This window comes from Lepidochelys kempii, chromosome 4, assembly GCF_965140285.1.
Source record: "Lepidochelys kempii isolate rLepKem1 chromosome 4, rLepKem1.hap1, whole genome shotgun sequence".
Classification (NCBI taxonomy): Eukaryota; Metazoa; Chordata; order Testudines; family Cheloniidae; genus Lepidochelys; species Lepidochelys kempii.
The window spans coordinates 80,793,835-80,814,781 of record NC_136383.1 but is presented as its reverse complement, the minus strand read 5'-3'; the positions used below and the strand labels follow the sequence as shown (position 1 = coordinate 80,814,781).

At 42.7% G+C, this 20,947-nt stretch overlaps 1 protein-coding gene across 3 annotated transcripts in view; it reads right to left on the bottom strand.

Moving 5' to 3' along the window:
* Window positions 1-2,898: 2,898 nt before the first annotated feature.
* LOC140910580 (cytochrome P450 4V2) overlaps window positions 2,899-20,947 on the bottom strand; it is a 38,463-nt gene continuing 20,414 nt past the window's right edge. For 2 of the 3 annotated variants that reach the window (XM_073341867.1, XM_073341869.2), the window contains 6 exons: window positions 19,613-19,739; window positions 18,180-18,371; window positions 14,119-14,221; window positions 10,674-10,808; window positions 9,685-9,864; window positions 2,899-6,152 (listed from right to left, as the gene is read on the bottom strand). In XM_073341867.1, the coding sequence (XP_073197968.1) occupies window positions 5,980-6,152; window positions 9,685-9,864; window positions 10,674-10,808; window positions 14,119-14,221; window positions 18,180-18,371; window positions 19,613-19,739 (910 nt within the window). In that variant the 3' untranslated portion in view covers window positions 2,899-5,979. Of the gene's footprint in view, window positions 6,153-8,106; window positions 8,555-9,684; window positions 9,865-10,673; window positions 10,809-14,118; window positions 14,222-18,179; window positions 18,372-19,612; window positions 19,740-20,947 lie in introns of those variants that run through there. The other variant, XM_073341868.1, reaches the window with a different exon arrangement.

Here is a 20,947-nt window from a genome sequence, read left to right as displayed (position 1 = left end):
GGGACATCTGGTCACCCTACCTGTTTCACCCAAAACAATGGCATTCTGGAGGCTGTACATATAGAGGGACCGTTGGATTCTAGGCTATGGAAAGAAATACCCTATTATCCCTAGCCTACTCTGCCACAGACTTCCTGAGCGATCTTGGCTGCCCTAACCTTTGGCTTATAGAATGATTCTTGCTCTTACTCTCTAGCCCAGTGAATCAGGCAGAGGAGGAATTTGGCCAACAGCCTCCTACACCCTGGTCAATGGTACCACTTCTTCTGGTTGTGCTTTATGCAGAGCCCAATTCAGTAGGCATGCTCTGAGACACCTACCAGACTGGGGCCCCCCAGGCAAGATAGGTGGGGGAATGCAGAGTTTCAGAATTCTGCTAGGGCTTAGGCATGAGCTATATGCTGGGCATCAGGACTGAGGCAGCAGTCTGAATGCTCACCCATGAAATTTAAGTGTCCAGGGAGTTTAGGCACCTACAGGGTTAGCAGAACCCTAGCAGGGGTTTTGAGGGGCTCACTTTTGGATTTAAGTGCCTTAAGCGGAAGTTAGGCACCTAAATCCCTTTGTGGATTTAGCCATTGGCCTCTCTGTGCATCAGTCTCCATCCATAAAATGAGAATAACAGTACTTTCCTGCTTCCCAGGGGTGTGTGAGGATAAATAGATTAAAAGATTGTAAGGCACTCAGATACTATTGTAATGGGAGCCATACAAGTATCATAGAGAAAAATGCAGGGAAACAGGGCCAGAATACACACAAGCTCCTTTTTCATCAGACTAGAGAGATATGTGGAAGGAGCAGGAGCTCTGCCTTTCTCCACTCTCAGACAAAAGGACAAAGAACCCAAGAAAGGCACTGGGTAGCCCTGTGAAAGCCGAGGAAGAGAACTGTTGGATTTATTTATCAGTGGAAATATTGTTGACTGAGAATTTTTTATTGGAAGCCTAGTGCAGGAGAAAGTTTGAACAAGGTGAGAGAATGGCCTCACCTTGTTCAATGGCAAAGAGGCAGACTGGGCTTGAGGCCTGGAATGGGCATCTGCATATTTAGCTGCCGAAGTTTCTGCCCGTCATGTCCAGTTCCACCACGAGGAGGAAAAAAAGCCTCCACCCTAGGTAAAGACTGGGAAAGATATTTTTTCCCTTGTTAACATGGAAGGGGTGGAGTTTTTGGTTTAGCTGGATGGCTAAACTACCCAACCAGCAAGAGGGAAGCTGAGGCAATAGCTGTAAGAATTAAAAAGAAAAGGAGGACTTGTGGCACCTTAGAGACTAACAAATTTATTTGAGCATAAGCTTTCATGAGCTACAGCTCACTTCATAGGATGCATTCAGTGGAAAATATAGTGGGGAGATTTATATACATAGAGAACATGAAACAATGGGTGTTACCATACACACTGTAATGAGAGTGATCAGGTAAGGTGAGCTATTACCAGCAGGAGAGCGGGGGGGAGGGGGGCGGAAACCTTTTGTCGTGATAATCAAGGTGGGCCATTTCCAGCAGTTGACAAGAACGTCTGAGGAACAGTGGGGGATGGGTGGGGGGAATAAACATGGGGAAATAGTTTTACCTTCTGTAATGACCCATCCACTCCCAGTCTCTATTCAAGCCTAAGTTAATTGTATCCAGTTTGCAAATTAATTCCAATTCAGCAGTCTCTCATTGGAGTCTGTTTTTGAAGTTCTTTTGTTGAAGAAGTGCCACTTTTAGGTCTGTAATCGAGTGACCAGAGAGATTGAAGTGTTCTCCGACTGGTTTTTGAATGTTATAATTCTTGACGTCTGATTTGTGTCCATTTATTCTTTTACGTAGAGACGGTCCAGTTTGACCAATGGACATGGCAGAGGGGCATTGCTGGCACATGATGGCATATATCACATTGGTAGATGCGCAGGTGAATGAGCCTCTGATAGTGTGGCTGATGTGATTAGGCCCTATGATGGTGTCCCCTGAATAGATACAGACTAACATGGCTGATACTCTGAAACCTATAAGAACTAAGTCATTGCAACACCTTTTTCTAGTTTACAAACCTTTGAATTGACTAAGTGGAATTCTGTGTCACAGGTATTCAGTGAATAATTTCTGTGTACAAATTTCATCCCAAACATTGTGCAGTTTAGCTGTTTACTGCTCTCTATTTTAGGTGTGTGATTGGCCAGTAGTATTGTTTCCTGTTCCTGACAGGGTGACTAAAACTTTTATACATACTTTATTCACACTGTTTATTATTTTATTTCTGGCACAAATTTTTGAAAGAATGATTATTTGTGCTAAAAACTATTAAAATCTCAACTATTCAGATATTAACATTTTCACAAAACCTCAGCACTTGTCTGAATACAAGAGCAAGCTCAAGTTGCAGTGGGGGAGGTTTAGATTGGATATTAGGAAAAACTTTTTCACTAAGAGGGTGGTGAAACACTGGAATGCGTTACCTAGGGAGGTGGTAGAATCTCCTTCCTTAGAGGTTTTTAAGGTCAGGCTTGACAAAGCCCTGGCTGGGATGATTTAACTGGGAATTGGTCCTGCTTTGAGCAGGGGGTTGGACTAGATGACCTTCTGGGGTCCCTTCCAACCCTGATATTCTATGATTCTATGATTCTATGAACTTGCTATTTTTGTTCATGAAATTATTTACAAGTCACTTTTTGAATTATTCGACCAGCTCTAGTAAAGAGTGGATGTGACCTCTGAATTTCAAATTAGAAACAATTTATCTTCTCTGAGTCTTTCATGGACATCATTCAATTCCTGGCTTGCGCACCCATACACACAGAAAATTGTATTTGCATTTCTCAAAGATATTTGTAATTAGAAAAATATTAAAAATCATTGCATTAACTGTCACAGTACAAACAGATTATTTAAGATATATTGTTTTATTGATCTAGGGAGCAATGTAGCAAAGTCAACATTTTATAAACAAATTCACAACACTGTAAGACAACAATGTATTACAGAATGCATCCGATGAAGTGAGCTGTAGCTCACGAAAGCTTATGCTCAAATAAATTTGTTAGTCTCTAAGGTGCCACAAGTATTCCTTTTCTTTTAACATATTAAGTGTCCCTCTGTTGCAATTTTAATCTTTCCATTTTGTAACATCCCCACTATATTTTTACATGGAAATGTACACTGTGTAATATGTCTTCAGTTTAAAAATATCTTTAACTAATAACAACTTTATTGAAAAATAATGCATATTGTCCAGATAGCTAAAAATAGACCAAGGTTAGGTACATTAAATACATTACCAATATTTCCTATATGAAAGTATTGTAAGGTGGGGGATTCCAACAATTGGAGAGGGGTCCCAGGTCCCAGCCACACACCTCTTCACAAACACCAACACTCTCTCCTACAGGGGTCAGGAGTATGCACTACACTTAACAATAGAACAACACTTATCTCACCCAAGCAAACAAGGAGTAGACCTAGGTCAGGAACTCTAGCAGGGGTTATACAGACTTTCTTGCCCCGATAGAGCCGCAGTCCCTCCCGCGCTGGCTGGCTAGATACACACAGACTCTCTGCCCCATGCCAATGCAATCCCCCACCCCTTGGGTCAGGCTAACCTGTGAGCTCAGAACAGTGGTCTCAGCTGTCTTGTGAACTCCAGGCTATGCATTTATGAAAGTCCCCTTTTGCAAGCAACTGGCTCTCCTCCCAGCAGCTCCAGGTTCAGTCTCTCTCTCTCTCTGCCCCAGCTCAGGGCTACTGCTTGCTAGCCAGCTTCTTCTTTATTTCTTCTCTGAATCTTCCCAGGCTGGTGAACCATCCCACCTCCTGTCTGCTCATTGGCTCAAACCCTTTCAGAGTTAATTCAGTGTCCTTGTTTTTGAGGGGCACTCCCCACACAGTCAATCAAGTGTGTGCTTCATGGAGTTGTAGAGAGAGAGAAGAGCTTTCTGCCCAGCCCCACAGTACAAAATCATAAACTGCCATGATATTTCACTTCCGTGTCAGCTCTTTGTCCACCCTGTGAGAATAGCAGCAATTCATGACTGGGGGGGGGGTCAAATTCTATTCTCAATTACTAGGTGCAGCACCAACTGACTCAAGTAGGATTTGGACCAGGAGTCGGATCTCAGAGCAGACTTTGACCCTGAATGTCAAATTGTTACAATTATTTGTGCTGGCAACCAAAATTCTCACTTTGTGCACAGGCCAGGCAAACACAGATCCACCTTGTGCTGGAGTAACTGCTCTATAACCTATGTAACCTATCCTTGCAACAAAGCCCGATGCCAACTCTGTCCACATATTTATTCAAGTGACACCATCATAGGATCTAATCACATTAGCCACGCCATCAGGGGCTCGTTCACCTGCACATCTACCAATGTGATATATGTCATCATGTGCCAGCAATGCCCCTCTGCCATGTACATTGGCCAAAACGGACAGTCTCTACACAAAAGAATAAATGGACACAAATCTGACTTCAGGAATCATAACATTCGAAAACCGGTAGGAGAACACTTCAACCTCTCTGGCCACTCAGTAACAGACTTAAACGTGGCAATTTTGCAACAGAAAAGCTTCAAAAACAGACTCCAATGAGAAACTGCTGAGCTTGAATTAATATACAAAGTAGATACTATTAACTTGGGTTTGAATAGAGAATAGGAGTGGCTGGGTCATTACACATATTGAATCTATTTCCCTATGTTAAGTATCCTCACACCTTCTTGTCAACTGTCTAAATGGGCCATCTTGATTATCACTACAAAAGTTTTTTTTCTCCTGCTGATAATAGCTCATCTTAATTAATTAGCCTCTTACAGTTGGTATGGCTACGTCCACCTTTTCATGTTCTTCGTATGTGTGTGTGTGTGTGTGTATATATATATATATATATATATATTCTTACTATATGTTCCATTCTATGCATCCGATGAAGTGGGCTGTAGCCCACGAAAGCTCATGCTCTAATAAATTTGTTAGTCTCTAAGGTGCCACAAGTACTCCTTTTCTTTTTGCTCTATTAAGGGAGGTAGTTCATCATCCAGCTACCTCAATTTTCTTTTTCTCCTAAGGAAAGACGCTCATCTACTGATTGCTTTTGCGAGCCAAATGCCAGAAACTGAACAAAAAATCCATTCTAATAATTTATAACCATTTGTAAAGAATGTCAATATCATTTAAAGTGCAGAGGTTTATATAAATCTCAATCAGATTTGACTGTTAGCTGAATGTACTATATCATACTATATAATATAAGTTACGTGACAAATTAATCCAACAGTCAAGGCCGCAATAACATTCAAAAATAACTGTGAAAAACACATACATTTTGGAAAATATATTTCCCTCCCTTCAATAGGCACACTGAAAGTCATTTGTGAAATTCTCCCCTCATTCACGCAGGAATAACTCTGTTGAAGCCAGTAAGACAGCACTGCTTTAAGTGAGAGGAGAGTTTGGGACATGCCATAAACTGCAGAATGAACTCAACAACAACAAAAAAACAATTTTGGATGAATAATCGCTAAATGTACTGAGCCAGATCCTGAGCTGGTGAAAACTCACACAGCTCCACTGATTAATTAATTAAGAGACAGTGGGTGGAAGACCACCTCCATACCTTTACCCTTGGGAGAGTGGAAGCTGGGCATGTCCTACACCTTAGTAACTTTTCCTCCAGGGTGAGAAGTCAGTCAGCTGACCATTTCATGGAGCAATATGAATGGTGGTCTCAGAGAAAGTGATGTAAAGTGCCATGACAATGGATAGTAAGGATACAAGGCATTCAACTGTCAATGCTACTTTCTGAGACATCCTGAGCCAACTGAATGGGAGGGAAAGATCACATCCTGAGATAAATATTTATAGGTAAAAGGTCAAGAGATTCTGAAATATTTTGATATATTTACAATTCTGTTAAGTCTTCTTATGTGATTAAAGATGAATAAACTACAGGATACTACTGAGCACATGTTCTAGGATCTAAAATCCTTGTAAGCTTTATTCTTATGACACACACTCTCTTCTCCTCTTCAGCTGGATCCAGATGCCCTTATTTGGGCGAAGAATTAATTCTGCGACCAAATCAAGATCTTCTCGCTTTTGACTTGTTTCCACCCAAAAGCGTTGTAGGATGATGGCTAGAACAGCTCTCTCTTCCACCTGTGCAAAGCGCTGGCCTTCAGGTTAAATTGGAACATAAACAATAGTAGTTTAGTACTAACAGCCCTCATAATTACACTTAAAGATTTCTCACAAAATGCAGCATGGGAATAACTGTGCATCTGCAGTCACAGATTATAAACCAATATGGTCCAAATTCAGGATAGTACAGATATTACCAAGAATGGGATTTGTGATAGATCTGTTTCCTTCCATATCTACAGCAGGAAAGAATCAGATTTAAAATATGCATAGCCTCCACTTGGAGCTTAAAGTTGGCCTTAAAGTTAAACTTAAACTTAAAGTTAAAGTATCATGGAGGAAAACCTAATACAAAATGTGACCCTGTTATGTTACATTTAGGCCTAAATGAGGAGGAGGAGGAAGAGAAGGGCTCAGCTCCAGGATCACCGCACATGGACAGCAGGAAGAGGAAGAGCACACATAGAAGGAAAAAAGAGAGAGCTTTGTTGATTTCATTGTTATCCTAAAAGTAGAGTGTGCTGGTGAAATAGGGAAGGGAGAAATTAGACAAATAATCAAAGGTTTAAGAGAAAAGTAGAGAGAGGAGAAAATAGAAAGAAAAAGAAAAAGGAGCTAAGCAAATTGACAAGGGTCACAGACCAGGCAGCTAGCCAAAGATTATAGAGGCAGAGGATTTTAAAAGTTGTGTTGTGCTGTCTGTGAGAGCTATGGCGGTTTCCTGCAATATCTTTGGGAGATCTTACTGTATTAAGTTTATATATCATTGTGGGCCAGGGATTATATGTAATTCCATGGGGCAGGTAACCACAGCCCCTCCAGGAACTAAGAACAGTTGCAAGGTGATAAGGCAAATTCACTCAGATAGTAAAGCCTCCAATGAGGTACCACCACCTAGAAAGGCCCGCATATACTAGTTCAGACTGGGTTCTCCAGAGGCCAACAGACAAAGAAAGGACTTTTGGATAAATAGTTTGAATTTAAACTGACTTGGGGCCTTCTTTCTGACCCAGCAAATAGACAGGACTTGCTGTCCACAGGAAGGGCCCCAATCTTTTGGGAAGGGTTGGAAGGACTGAAACCAACCAGAGCCCTTGTGGAGATGGGGGTAATCTTTGATAAGTTTATTAGTACATGTGTAGTAATGTGTATATGTGTAGTGATGTGTACTTTTTGTTTGTTTGTTTTTAATATGTTTTCTCTGTAATGCTTTTATCTTAAGAAAAAGTGTGCTTGCTTAGAAAAAGCTGTGTGGTAACTTATAATGGTGGGTCCTTTTTCTGTTTATAGTCTCTGAGGAGAAAATCAAAGCAGCTCTGCATAGGCAGTCCAAGTTGCTGGGAAATTCACAGGAGGCAGGGAACTCTGCAACCTAGAAAAACCTTGGTCAGGAGGGAGAGAGTCATGAGTCTCCACCCCAGAGATGTGATGGCTGAGGAGCTGGAAGCCTAGAGTGGGTGCCCTTGCTGATCATAAAGGGAAAACATATATGCAGTTGCTTTGAAGTCTGACAGTGTCTCTCTCCCTTCCCTCAACCCCTTCTCTGTACATTGTCTGTTCAGACTGCAAGCTGCCTAGGCAGGAATCTGTATGCCTGTAAAATACCTCAAACAATTTGGGTGCACTAGAAACAATAATTAGCCTGATTATGATAAGTTAGATCGTCTTTCAATGTGCAAAGATCTGCTCAAGAGTAAAACGTAATCTTTGGCTTTGTTTGTTTGATTTGGGTTTGGTTTTTTTTAATTAACTTCATTTGTATTTGGACTCCTAAGAATGTCTACTTTGTATTGCTGACAGAAGAGTCTCAACAGCTGTTGCTGAGAGCTTTGCCTGCAATTGTGCTTCTGTCATTGGGACTGACCCATTCAAAATGGAATGAAATCCTGAAAATGAAATGAGATCAGAACAACAGAAATTTGCCTTCCTCTCAATACTTTGCATCATTCATAGTTAATGTGGTAGAACAGAACCTCCGGAATAAGGATCCACAAAGAAACAGTTCCTTTAATGTCACACCAACTATATACTACATACAATTCTCCAAAAGTTGTTTATTTCTGAACCTACACAACTGTGTTAGGTGCTTCAGAGAAACAAGTGCAGACACAGTCCCTTCCCTGGACTGCTTACAAGTTTTAGGAGCTCAGTGAACACCTCAGCAGTTACTGCAGAAGACTGAAAGGGGGTCTTAAATTTTCTCCTCCAGGCTGCAGTCCACCAGTGGTTGGGATCATAGAATAGCCAGCAAACATATCCCAAGGGGAGGGAGAGAGAGAGTGGCTCATGCTGTTCCCTAGTGAGCTGCCATGGTGTCTTTGAGTGGCTCTGAACTCTGATGGAAACCAGGCCCAGCCCTCTTGAGACAGAACTGATGTTAGCATGACACAGAGTTACATGTGGATCAAGTCCCAGTAAGGAGGAAACAAAGTAGACTCTGAAGAACCCCATGGGAAGAAAGAAAATGTAAATATTTCATCAGTCTGAAGAATGAGGTACCAGTAAGAATTGCTCTGCCTCAGTTATTAAGCACACAGGATTACATTTCCATTCGAATGCATAAGCTCTGCTGTGGGTACTGCAGCAAAGGTAACTTCATCTAACCAGTCTTAGTGGTAAGTTCAATAACCAAGTATGAAGGCTATCATGAGGCAACCTTGTGTGGGGCATGCTACACAGCACCCTCCAACAGCAGGCTACAGCATGACAGGTGCCCCTGCCTCAGTTTCCCCTTTTTGTTCACCTATGAAACAGTCTCTCAGTGTCCAATACAAAGCCTGCCACTCAGAGTAATTTATTCAAATATACCAGTGTATTAATTCCCCCAAAACCCTTGTAGAAAAACCATTCTTGACAAACCCACAGTAAGCATAAAGGTACAACTATTTTTCCATTCCCCTCCAGGTTACCTCCAGGTTACCCACTGGCAGTCAACAGCAGTCCTGTGTTCCCAGACCCTTTGACTCCTGATCTAGGCAGGGCCTGCTCTCCAGGTAATGCACCAGAGAGTGACCAGTCTCATGATTCTTCCCACAGCTCCCCCAAGTCAGGTCTCCCACAAGAGAGCTCTCCACAGCATTCTATTCCCCAGGTCTCGCTGTCTGGGAGCCCTACCCCTGCTCAGGGAACATCCTTCCAGAGTCCACCCTCTTGCTTCCAGGCTCAGCTTCCCCTGGCCAAGCTGGATCTTTCCTTTTTGCCTCGCGGCCACTGCCCAAGCCTTCTGCTCATCAGGGTCCCAACTTCAGTCAGTTCTCACCAGCAGTTCTGTTCCAGCTCTCCTCAGAACTCAGCTGTAACTACCAGGTCTCTTGTAGCTCTCCCAAGCAACGCTTGACAGCTCTTTCCTGGTGCTTCCTGTCTCTGACTCCTCTCAAGCTCTGATACTCCATGTCTCTGGCTCACCGTTTCTCCTTCCCTCTATGGCCCAAGTATCCTCTCTTAAGTCTAATGGGGAGGAGGGGTCAACTAACCAGTCTTAGGTGCACTGATATATTCCTTCATAAAGGGCCAGTGTTAGCCTCCCAACAGAGGCCTATTACACTTTGGTTTTTATCACCTACGTACCAATGCAGTTTCTGGATCCAGCAGAGAAGGGCACATACGCATATATATGCCTTCCACTAGAATTCTCAGGGAAGAATCGCTCAGGCCTGAATTCCTCAGGATCTGGGAAAACCTCTGGATCTCTGTGCAGTGCATAAGTAACAATGATTACCTGTGTACCTTTTGGTATCTTAAATCCTCCTGCAAAAAAAGAAACAACAAGCCGGTAAAGTAAGTGGCTTCCTATAAATGGATAGAAAGCACAAAAACGGTTCTTTACTTATGCATCACCGTGACAGCAGATACCTCTCATACCTAAAAATGATGAATACAGACAAGGCTGAGATCTACTACCTGTAAACATCCACAAAACTAACTCATCCTCCTCCTTCAAAACTCTCTTTTGCAGCGAGCCCTTCAAAAACTTGACAATGTCTAGACCAGGGGTTGGCAACCTTTCAGAAGTGGTGTGCCGAGTCTTCATTTATTCACTCTAATTTAAGGTTTCACATGCCAGTAATACATTTTAGCATTTTTAGGTTTCTTTCTATAAGTCTATAATACATAACTAACCTATTGTTGTATGTAAAGTAAACAAGGTTTTTAAAAATGTTTCAGAAGCTTCATTTAAAATTAAATTAAAATGCCGAGCCCCTCAGACCGGTGGCCAGGACCCAGGCACTGTGAGTACCACTGAAAATCAGCTCACGTGCCGCCTTTGATACCCATGCCATAGGTTGCCTATCCCTGGACTAGACTACAGTTGTGCTGACGTAAGAGGCTAACCTGCTAACCAATAGTGTCTTATTGCTTTCTTGTACTCCACATTGGTCTGTCTGTATCCATCTGCTCTTCCTTGTCTTATATGTAGATTGTAAGTCCTTTGGGACAGGGAACATCTTTTTGTACTTTCTTTGTACAGTAGTACCTAGCCTAAAAGGGTCCTGGTACATGGCAGGGGCACCTACACACTATGAAAATAAAAAATAATAATAAATACTACTACTTACTAATATGGCAATCTTCACTTGTGGTGCGGGCAAAGGATGGAACAGAAGGGAAGAGACGAAGGGCTTCTTTAATGACACACTCAAGATACCGGAGCTTCTTAAGGTCATCCATTGTGACAGGCCGGTCAGAGTTCCCTGATCAGAATGACAACAGGGGTGTGAGAAACAACTGTCCTAATCAGACTAAAGACACAAGCTATCTTAAGGGGCTCCCAACTCTCTTAAATGCTGACAAAAGTACAACTCCACCACTGGGCTTACATAACCTTTGAATGGGCTAGAGTTTACATCATTGCCCTTCTCCAGTGCTTAAAAGAACCCAGCTCCCATCGAAAAGCACCTGGAGACCCAGAATTCAGTCACTGAGGATTTTCAGCTAGGATTGCACAAGATCAACCTCCCCACATTCAAATCCAAAAAGAACAAAAGGAATTAACTTAATTCTTAAGTACCAACTTTATAATGACAAAAACATAATAATAATAGTCATAATAACAACTTAATTTCTACATCATAACATGGCTCCTTTATAATCCACATACATGATCTTCACAATTAAACATAACAGAAATAAAGAAGACAAATTAAATCTTAACAGGTCAGTCCCCACAGAAACACAGTGATAAGAAACTCAGAGTTCCCAAAAGCTAAGGTAGAATTCACCTGAGTCTCAGTTACAGTCTGCTGAGTTAAAAGCACTGCAGCAATAAATTCTTTCCTCTTGCTTGCAGAAACCTCCAACTGGAATTCATGCAGACCGTTCCTCTTCCTCTGCTGCAATCACTCAGTTAGCTAGCATGGGTGGCGGGTATAATAGGCCAGGGGAGGCTAAGCCTCCCCTAAGCCAAGCCCTGGCCCTGCCCATGCTCCACCCTTTCCCCAAGCCCAGTGCTGGGGATGGCTGGGGTTCCTCCAGCTGTGGGGGTGGGGGAGCTCAGGGCTGTGGCAGATGGGAGCGGTGATGAGGCGGGGCCTCCTGTGGAAGGGGCGGGGCTGCATAGCATCCCCAAAGGGGGGGCACACACTAGTCAGCTAATTAATTAAACGAGCACTCACTTTAAGTATACAGATTAAAAAAAACCTGCTGCAAAATACTTCAGAATTAATTACAACAGCCTGCTTTCAGCTCCTGTGGCTCAGCTTCTTCGAACCCACACAAGGAACATGGTCTTTTGTAAAGCAGCTGCCGTGACTACTAGCCCTCATGGAGTTTGAGTCCAGTAACAGGGAACCTTTTGAGCATACCCAAAATTGCCACCCACAATTCCAGAAACTTCTGAGTGTGGAGAGTTAATTGTGCATTTGCCTAGCAACAATGACCCAGACACAACTCATTCCTACCCCCTACAGATCTCTTAAAGAGATATCTCCCTGTTAGGCATGTGGGTTACACTTATGAGTTTGAATCATTTGTCCAAATATTTATTCTTGTGACTTTCTTCAACTACAATTATTATTATTAAGCCTACAATTTAATCATGGGTATTTTTAGTAAAAGTCAGACAGGTCACATGCAATAAACAAAAATTCATGGTGTGATGCTCAGTACCTCAGGGGAAACACCCCGCATCCCCATGTTCATCCTTGTAAAATGACTGCGTGGTATCCAATGCAAAGTTTGTCATGTCAGGTGTCTTTGGAAGGCAACATGAGCATTGTTGTTATACTGATGTTATAGTAATTGTTGTTATAGTAATGTTATAGGTTGTAATTTCATGTACATAATTATGAGGCTGAAAATGTGTCTTCATGGCTTAAAGTAAGCCCAGGCAAAAAGTCCCCAAGAGCAGAGGGGCAGTTCACACCTCATCAGGGCATGTATGGGACAAACCCAGCCCAGCCTCACAGGAACAAAGGACACTGGCTTAGGCAACAACAAAGGATCTGTTGGACTTTTGAGTGAGTCACTCCCCTTCCTTTGGTCAGTTTGGGACTGTGATGAGGTAATGCTCACCTGACTCGGGGGACCGGGGGGAAGGGGCGAAGCCAAGAGGGAAGAAAGAACATGATAAAAGAAAAAGGAAGAGAGATTTGCCATGCTCTTCCTCTCTCTTCTACCTCCATCTACAGACACCACACCAAGCGACTGAAGCGCTGATCAAAGGGGAGAGCCTGGCTGAAGGGCAACCAGCCAGCTTGTGGTGAGACGCATCTCAGTTTGTAAGGGCACTGAAAGTGTTAAGATCAGCTTAGAATGCATTTTACTTTTATTTCATTTGACCAAATCCACCTTGTTATGCTTTGTCTTATAATCACTTAAAATCTATCTTTATAGTAATAAATCTCTTTGTTTATTCTACCTGAAGCAGTGTGCTTGGTTTAAAGCGTGTCAGAGACTCCCCTTGGGATAACAAGCCTGGTACATAGCAATTTATTCGTTAAACTGACGAACTAATATAAGCTTTCAGCATCCAGCAGGCATAACTGGACACTGCAAGATGGAGGTTCCTAGGGTTTGTGTCTGGGACCGCAGATATTGGCTAGTATCATTCAGTTGCACAATCCAAAGAGCAGCTTACGTGCCAGAGGCTGTGCGTGAACAGCCTAGGAATGGGGGTTCTCACAGCAGAGCAGGGTAAGGCTGGCTCCCAGAGTCAAGAACTGGAGTGACCTAGCAGATCACCAGTCTAGATAACACCAGAGGGGAACGTCATAGATGGCCTGTCTGGGACTTTTCTATATACCCCTGACTAAATCTTAGCTGGGAAAGTGGGACGCTGCTCTGGGGGGGAGAGGCTAGGGGGACATTGCTCAGGGAGGGCAGGGGCCAGTGGCACCAGCTGTTGGGGGCTACCCCGCAGCAACTGGTCCAGCTGCCCTCGGGGCCACCCACTCGCTTCTGCTCCCACCACCCCCACTGCTCAGGCAGTCCCCGGGGCCAGCTGCTCCAGCCACTGCTGGAGCGGACCCCGGGGCTGCCCCAGCGGGGAACAGTGCAGCCGGCCCAGGGGCCACCCCAGCAGCTGGCTGCAGAGCTGCTCCAGCAGTGGCTGGAGTGGCTGTCCCCGGGGCCAGCTGCCTGGGTGGCCCTGGAGTCAGGCACACCGGCTGCTGCAGAAGTCATGGAGGTCATGGAAAATCAAGGAATCCGTGACTTCCGTGACCTCTGGGATAGACTCAGAGCCCTACGGATTATTTTTATTGCAGTAGCACCTAGGAGCCCAAGTCATGGACCAGGATTCCATTGTGATAAGCGCGGTACAAATATACAACAAAGAGATGGTACCTGCCCGAAAGACTTTGCAATCTTTGAGATCTGTCATACTTCCCTTAGCATCAAACCAACTACCACTGGCGTGTCTTTATACACAGAAGAGTTACAGCATGTACAGTGGCACAGCAGGTGTTTATTTTCCTTTATAAATCTCTAGATAGAAATGACTATTAAACCATATACTGTCAGTGCAAACTTACACCTACAAAGAAGCAAAGGATAGAAACTAACCAAACACTTCATCCAATTCTCTGTGAACTTTCTTCTGGGCTTCTGGATGACATCCAAGTAAGTAGATGGCCCAGCTCATAGCAGCAGCTGTTGTATCATGCCCCTAGAGGTACAGATTTACTCAGATGTTCAGATCTGCATTATCCTCATGAATATGAAATTAAATATATTCAAGGAATTAGAGATATTTTAGTGATGTAGCCTAACTGTATAGATACAGAGTAACAGCCGTGTTAGTCTGTATTCGCAAAAAGAAAAGGAGTACTTGTGGCACTTTAGAGACTAACCAATTTATTTGAGCATAAGCTTTCGTGAGCTACAGCTCACTTCATCGGATGCATACTGTGGAAAATACAGAAGATGTTCTTATACATACAAACCATGAAAAAATGGGTGTTTACCACTACAAAAGGTTTTCTCTCCCCCCACCCCACTCTCCTGCTGGTAATAGCTTATCTAAAGTGATCACTCTCCTTACAATGTGTATGATAATCAAGGTGGGCCATTTCCAGCACAAATCCAGGGTTTAACAAGAACGTCTGAGGAACGGTGGTGTTATCAGGAAGATCACCGATGGATTGTAGTTTCCTCAGGAGTCAGTGGTGTCTCGAAGGTAGTTGGGAGTGCTGGTAGCGTAGGCCCTGAGGTGATCTTCCTGATAACACCATCCTGGCCACTATGGATGTAGAAGCCCTCTACACCAACATTCCACACAAAGATGGACTACAAGCCATCAAGAACACTATCCCCGATAATGTCACGGCTAACCTGGTGGCTGAACTTTGTGACTTTGTCCTTACCCATAACTATTTTACATTTGGGGACAATGTATACCTTCAAATCAGCGGCACTGCTATGGGTACCCGCATGGCCCCACAGTATGCCAACATTTTTATCGCTGACTTAGAACAACGCTTCCTCAGCTCTCGTCCCCTAACGCCCCTACTCTACTTGCGCTATATTGATAACATCATCATCATCTGGACCCATGGAAAAGAAGCCCTTGAGGAATTCCACCACGATTTCAACAATTTCCATCCCACCATCAACCTCAGCCTGGTCCAGTCCACACAAGAGATCCACTTCCTGGACACTACAGTGCTAATAAACGATGGTCACATAAACACCACCCTATACCGGAAACGTACTGACCGCTATTCCTACTTACATGCCTCCAGCTTTCACCCTGACCACACCACACGATCCATCGTCTACAGCCAAGCTCTGCGATACAAGTGCATTTGCTCCAACCCCTCAGACAGAGACAAACACCTACAAGATCTCTATCAAGCATTCTTACAACTACAATACCCACCTGCAGAAGTGAAGAAACAGATTGATAGAGCCAGAAGAGTTCCCAGAAGTCACCTACCACAGGACAGGCCTAACGAAGAAAATAACAGAACGCCACTAGCCGTCACCTTCAGCCCCCAACTAAAACCCCTCCAACGCATTATTAAGGATCTACAACCTATCCTGAAGGATGACCCAACACTCTCACAAATCTTGGGAGACAAGCCAGCCCTTGCCTACAGACAGCCCACCAACATGAAGCGAATACTCACCAGCAACCACATACTACACAACAGAACCATTAATTCAGGAACCTATCCTTGCAACAAAGCCCGTTGCCAACTGTGCCCACATATCTATTCAGGGGACACCATCACAGGGCCTAATAACATCAGCCACACTATCAGAGGCTCATTCACCTGCACATCTACCAATGTGATAAATGCCATCATGTGCCAGCAATACCCCTCTGCCATGTGCATTGGGCAAACTGGACAGTCTCTACGTAAAAGAATAAATGGACACAAATCAGATGTCAAGAATTATAACTTTCATAAACCAGTCGGAGAACACTTCAATCTCTCTGGTCACGCGATTACAGACATGAAAGTTGCGATATTACAACAGAAAAACTTCAAAACCAGACTCCAGCAAGAGACTGTTGAATGGGAATTCATTTGTAAATTGGATACAATTAACTTAGGCTTGAATAGAGACTGGGAGTGGCTAAGTCATTTTGCAAGGTAACCTATTTCCCCTTGTTTTTTCCTACCCCTCCACCCGCCCCTCTGAAGTTCTTGTTAAACTCTGGATTTGTGCTGGAAATGGCCCACCTTGATTATCATACACATTGTAAGGAGAGTGATCACTTTAGATAAGCTATTACCAACAGGAGAGTGGGAGTGTGTGTGTGTGTGTGGGGGGGAAACCTGGATTTGTGCTGGAAATGGCCCAACTTGATTATCATATACATTGTAAGGAGAGTGATCACTTTAGATAAGCTATTACCAGCAGGAGAGTGGGGTGGGGGGAGAGAAAACCTTTTGTAGTGGTAAACACCCATTTTTTCATGGTTTGTATGTATACGAACATCTTCTGTATTTTCCACAGTATGCATCCGATGAAGTGAGCTGTAGTATTTATACAAATACTTGTAGTATTTAATCAAATAAATTGGTTAGTCTCTAAGGTGCCACAAGTACTCCGTTTCTTTTTGTACAGATACAGAAGAAAAGCTAAGAATATATGAATCCATGTAACAATCCAGTACCTAAGATTGAACTGGAAATAACCAGTTGTGTAATATGATGGATGGAGACTAATATGGGGGCGGGGGCAGAATCATAATGTTAACAAGCAGACTTGTTAACTTTGCCATCCCTCTTCTATTACATAGCTAGTCTATGCTGACCCGGTGAACGGTCTTCCTCTGCATTCAAACTCTGAGGAAGAGGTTTGCTATTACTTCCTTTTAGACATAAACTGGTTGACTCACTAAATCTCTCTGGACAGTCACAATAATTTAAACACTATACAGTAATCTTAAAGTCACTATTTTCCCCCACAGTCAATTGTTGGAGGGACATTTACCTTTCTTCACTGCTTTACAATGAAATATAAAGTATATAAGTTACTCACTATTATCTTTTTCATCATGGGACTGTAAATACAGTATTACCATCAATTACCACAAAAGGGCATAGGAATATAATTTTCCTAAAATTATATGTTATAAACATAAAACTGATCCAGTCAGGTACTGTATGCTAATGAAAACAAGGGAATGTTCACTAGCAACAGATTTGATCAATATCTTAATTTTAATCAAATTTGCTATAATCGAGCCCCAGATTAATAGTGACCATGGTACAATTAATTCCACTGCCTCTGGGAATAAAGAGTTACACCAGCAGAAAACGAGCAATACAGCAGTGAATCAGGCCCAGTGCGATCACTTCCAGTTATCCTGTGTCACAATGGATATAACAGTAATGGAAAGGTACTAAAGACAGCTGACAACGCGATTAGTAGCATGGAGAGATTTCAGTGTGGGAAGAGATTAGCACAGTTCATATCAGGTGCAGCAATTTCTTTATTTCTAGGTATATATCTATCTAGTCTAGGTAGGTATTATACAGCTTCCTCACTAAGAGCCTGATCCAAAGTCCATTCAAGTCAACAGAAAGACTCCCTTTGACTTGGATAGGCTTTGGATGAGGACCTACAGGTCCAGGCCTGCAAACCCTGGCCCCTGGCAGTAGTTCCACAATAGTCATTGGACTATTGGTGTGAGTGGGGAGTGCTCACTTTGCAGGACTGGGCACATAGTTCTGCCAGTGCAACTTTCTACCACAACATTTCAGAGTAACAGCCATGTTAGTCTGTATTCGCAAAAAGAAAAGGAGTACTTGTGGCACCTTAGAGACTAACCCATTTATTTGAGCATGAGCTTTCGTGAGCTACAGCTCACTTCATCGAAGCTCATGCTCAAATAAATGGGTTAGTCTCTAAGGTGCCACAAGTCCTCCTTTTCTTTTCACCACAACATTGCAACTCACAATATTGAAGATTTCTTGCTCTGGATATATTTTTTATTCTGAAGAATGAGATTCTATATTGCAATATGTGCATCAGACTCTTCTTACATTCCTCCTACACAATTACAGTTATGACTGAATAATAAAAGTAAAGCTTCTGTTCCAGTAAGAGGAAAACTTCAGTTCTGTAACAGATCTCAAGTTCTGAAAGTCTACAGCTCTTTGGGGTACCTCAAACATGAAAGTATCCACTTCCTCTCGAATATCCATGTAACTCAGTCTGTTCCCTTTGTCATCAGTTGCATTCAGAAGCATATCAAGAAAAGCTCTTCTCTTTTTGGATCCACTTTGTTCACATTTGCCTTCAAAGTCAGTTTTATGTTGTTCATGGTTCTTTATTTCACGGGATTTTTCTGCAATAATCTTTAATATAGAAATGTATACATAGTTCATGGCTTAAATTCCACAATCTAATGATGTGTGGCCCCTGTTTGTATATACTTAAAAATAATTTTTATCCCACATATTTAAAAATTCACTGTATCCCTGACTCTATACTATGCATTGGTTGGGGGTAGAAAAGGACCTATCCCATCCCCCTCGTACTTGTTTCGCTATTGCACGTTGAGATTGCACTTGTCCATGCAGTGAATCATATATATTCTGAGGTTTTATGTCCTGCTTTTTCACAAACAGGCTACTTAGGAGTATGCACCTGTGCTACAGACAGGAACACTTTGTTGACTCCTTGCTTTGATTGTTCTTCATTTCTGAGCCTCAGCACAGTGCTGCTGCCTTAGCAGGCAACATCACAAAACTGTATAGTAATGAGGCATTGCACAGAATGCAAATCAACACCAAAAGGATGAAGAATCCCATTCAGATGTGGTACCTGAGTCTCCTGGCCTTTTCACTGGTGTAACTCCATTGACTGCCATGGAGCTACAGTGATTTAAGGGCTGATTCCTGCGCCACTGAAGACAATGGGCATAGGGACTGACTCTAAATGAGAGGAAAATCAGGTCCTGTGACTGAACTTTCTTCTTTAAAGGGCAAATTCTGATCTCAGATATGGGTGCACAGCTTCCATTAACTCAACTTCCTGTCACCACAGAACCTGGTCTTTAGGTAGTAATCACTTTGTATTGCTTGATTGAAACAGATTTAAAAATAAAGGTAGGGCAGTTTTTAAACTCTTTATTTAAAGCATGGAATAATAAAGAATGAGTCTTAGCATTTGCAACAGCTGTGATTTTTAGAGCTGTTACAAGACTAATGGTGAAGTGCTAGATTATTTTAAGCTGTTCAGTACACTGTATGTTAAGGGAATTAAGATAATTTTCTGTGGCTTCCCCTCCTCCCCCAACTAAAGTGTACAAGTATAAATGGTTGTACTATTCCCATGTAAGTGTTACCCTTTAGCTGAAACCAACACTCAGGCAATAAATTCTTAGTTATCGTGTCTTTCCCTTCAGGGCATTCCTTTAGGGCCTAAATATTATAAACATTCTGTTTTCCTATCTCAGACACATCTCTCAGATAAGGTGATATTTCCAATGGTTGAATGCCCAGCCACCACATTCACAATCTGAAATCTCTATATTTACTACAGTATTTCTCTCCTTTGACTGGGACACAATAAAAAAAAGGAATAACAGGGTTACATTGTCAGTAAAACTGTGAAGAATCTTGAGACTTCTATTATGTTCCCTTCCTTCTTGGAACATAAGGTATATCAAGTCAGACCAAAACCAAGGACACCTCTGTCTCTGATGAAGGAGGCCACTCATCCTAGGGTAACAAAAATAACATTAAATTATAGTTATTTCTGAAAAACATCCCCAGCACATCCACAAGAGCCTAACAGGGTCTAAATTTCCTAGTCGGGGACACGATGATGTAAGTACCATCTGATGTTCCAGACACAATCATTTTCTCTAGTCATTAGGGATGCCATCAATCCACTTTTTATTATTAATTACAATGCTCAGTATCATCTATCTTATTTTTCACATTTCTTTGGACAGAAATGCTTCTGTCAGGTTGTGACAGGAGTGGTCTGTCCCCTTAAGGGTAGTAGGGCCTAGGGATCATCCCACCTCTGTCCCATGGTGTGGTCCTTTTAAGGTTTGGTATCCAAGAGTCTAGGAAAGTGACATAAGGCAGATATAAGGAGAGAAGAAGAGGTTCAAGGAGAATAGTCTGTATTTGAGGAAAACCTGTGCTTCTATTCCTTCAAGGGGCCAGAACCAGGAGCCTTGCAAAGAAAAGGTGGGGCAAGGCTTCTCTCTCCCAACCAACCGGAACCAGCTCAGGGAAAGAGGACTGTATCTATGCTGCTGCCTCCTCCCTCAGAAGAGGGAGACACCAGCAGGACAAGGTGACCTGCTGAACCCCTGGAACCTAGGGACTAACTGGAGAAAGAGACTAGGTGAAGGAGAAGGTGGTTGAAAGCAACAGCTGGGCTGTGCATGTTACTTCAGACCATTAAGGGGCACTGTGGGCTTCATGTGTCCCAAAGGGAACAGCTTGATAGAAAACCTCAGCCACAAGGGAGAGAGCTGTTAAGACCCCACAGCTTTTGGGGAAGCTATGTAAACTAAATAAATCTGAGCCCAGGAGAAGAGGAAATGTTTAAAGACTCCAGAGGCGAGTGAATTTCTTCTGAACTCCTATAGAGAGAACTGCGGGAAGTGTGCCTGTAGGATCTCACTGTGCCACAAGGGGAATTGCATAGCCCTCTGCCACACAAATTAAATCTATTCCCATCTAAAAATCAGTATTAATAAAAAAAAGTTGGTCACTATGAGAAAAGAACATGTGCCCCCATTTTCTCTCACACAAGTATATTTCTGTACTAGCTCTGATGTCAGTGGGTATACTGAGAACAAAAGGTTGAGGGTTTTTTTAATTAAATCTAACAATTTACATGACCTTTCCTCCAATTTCAACCTCTCCACAATTCAGAAGCATAAGCAATGCCATCTGATAAACAAATT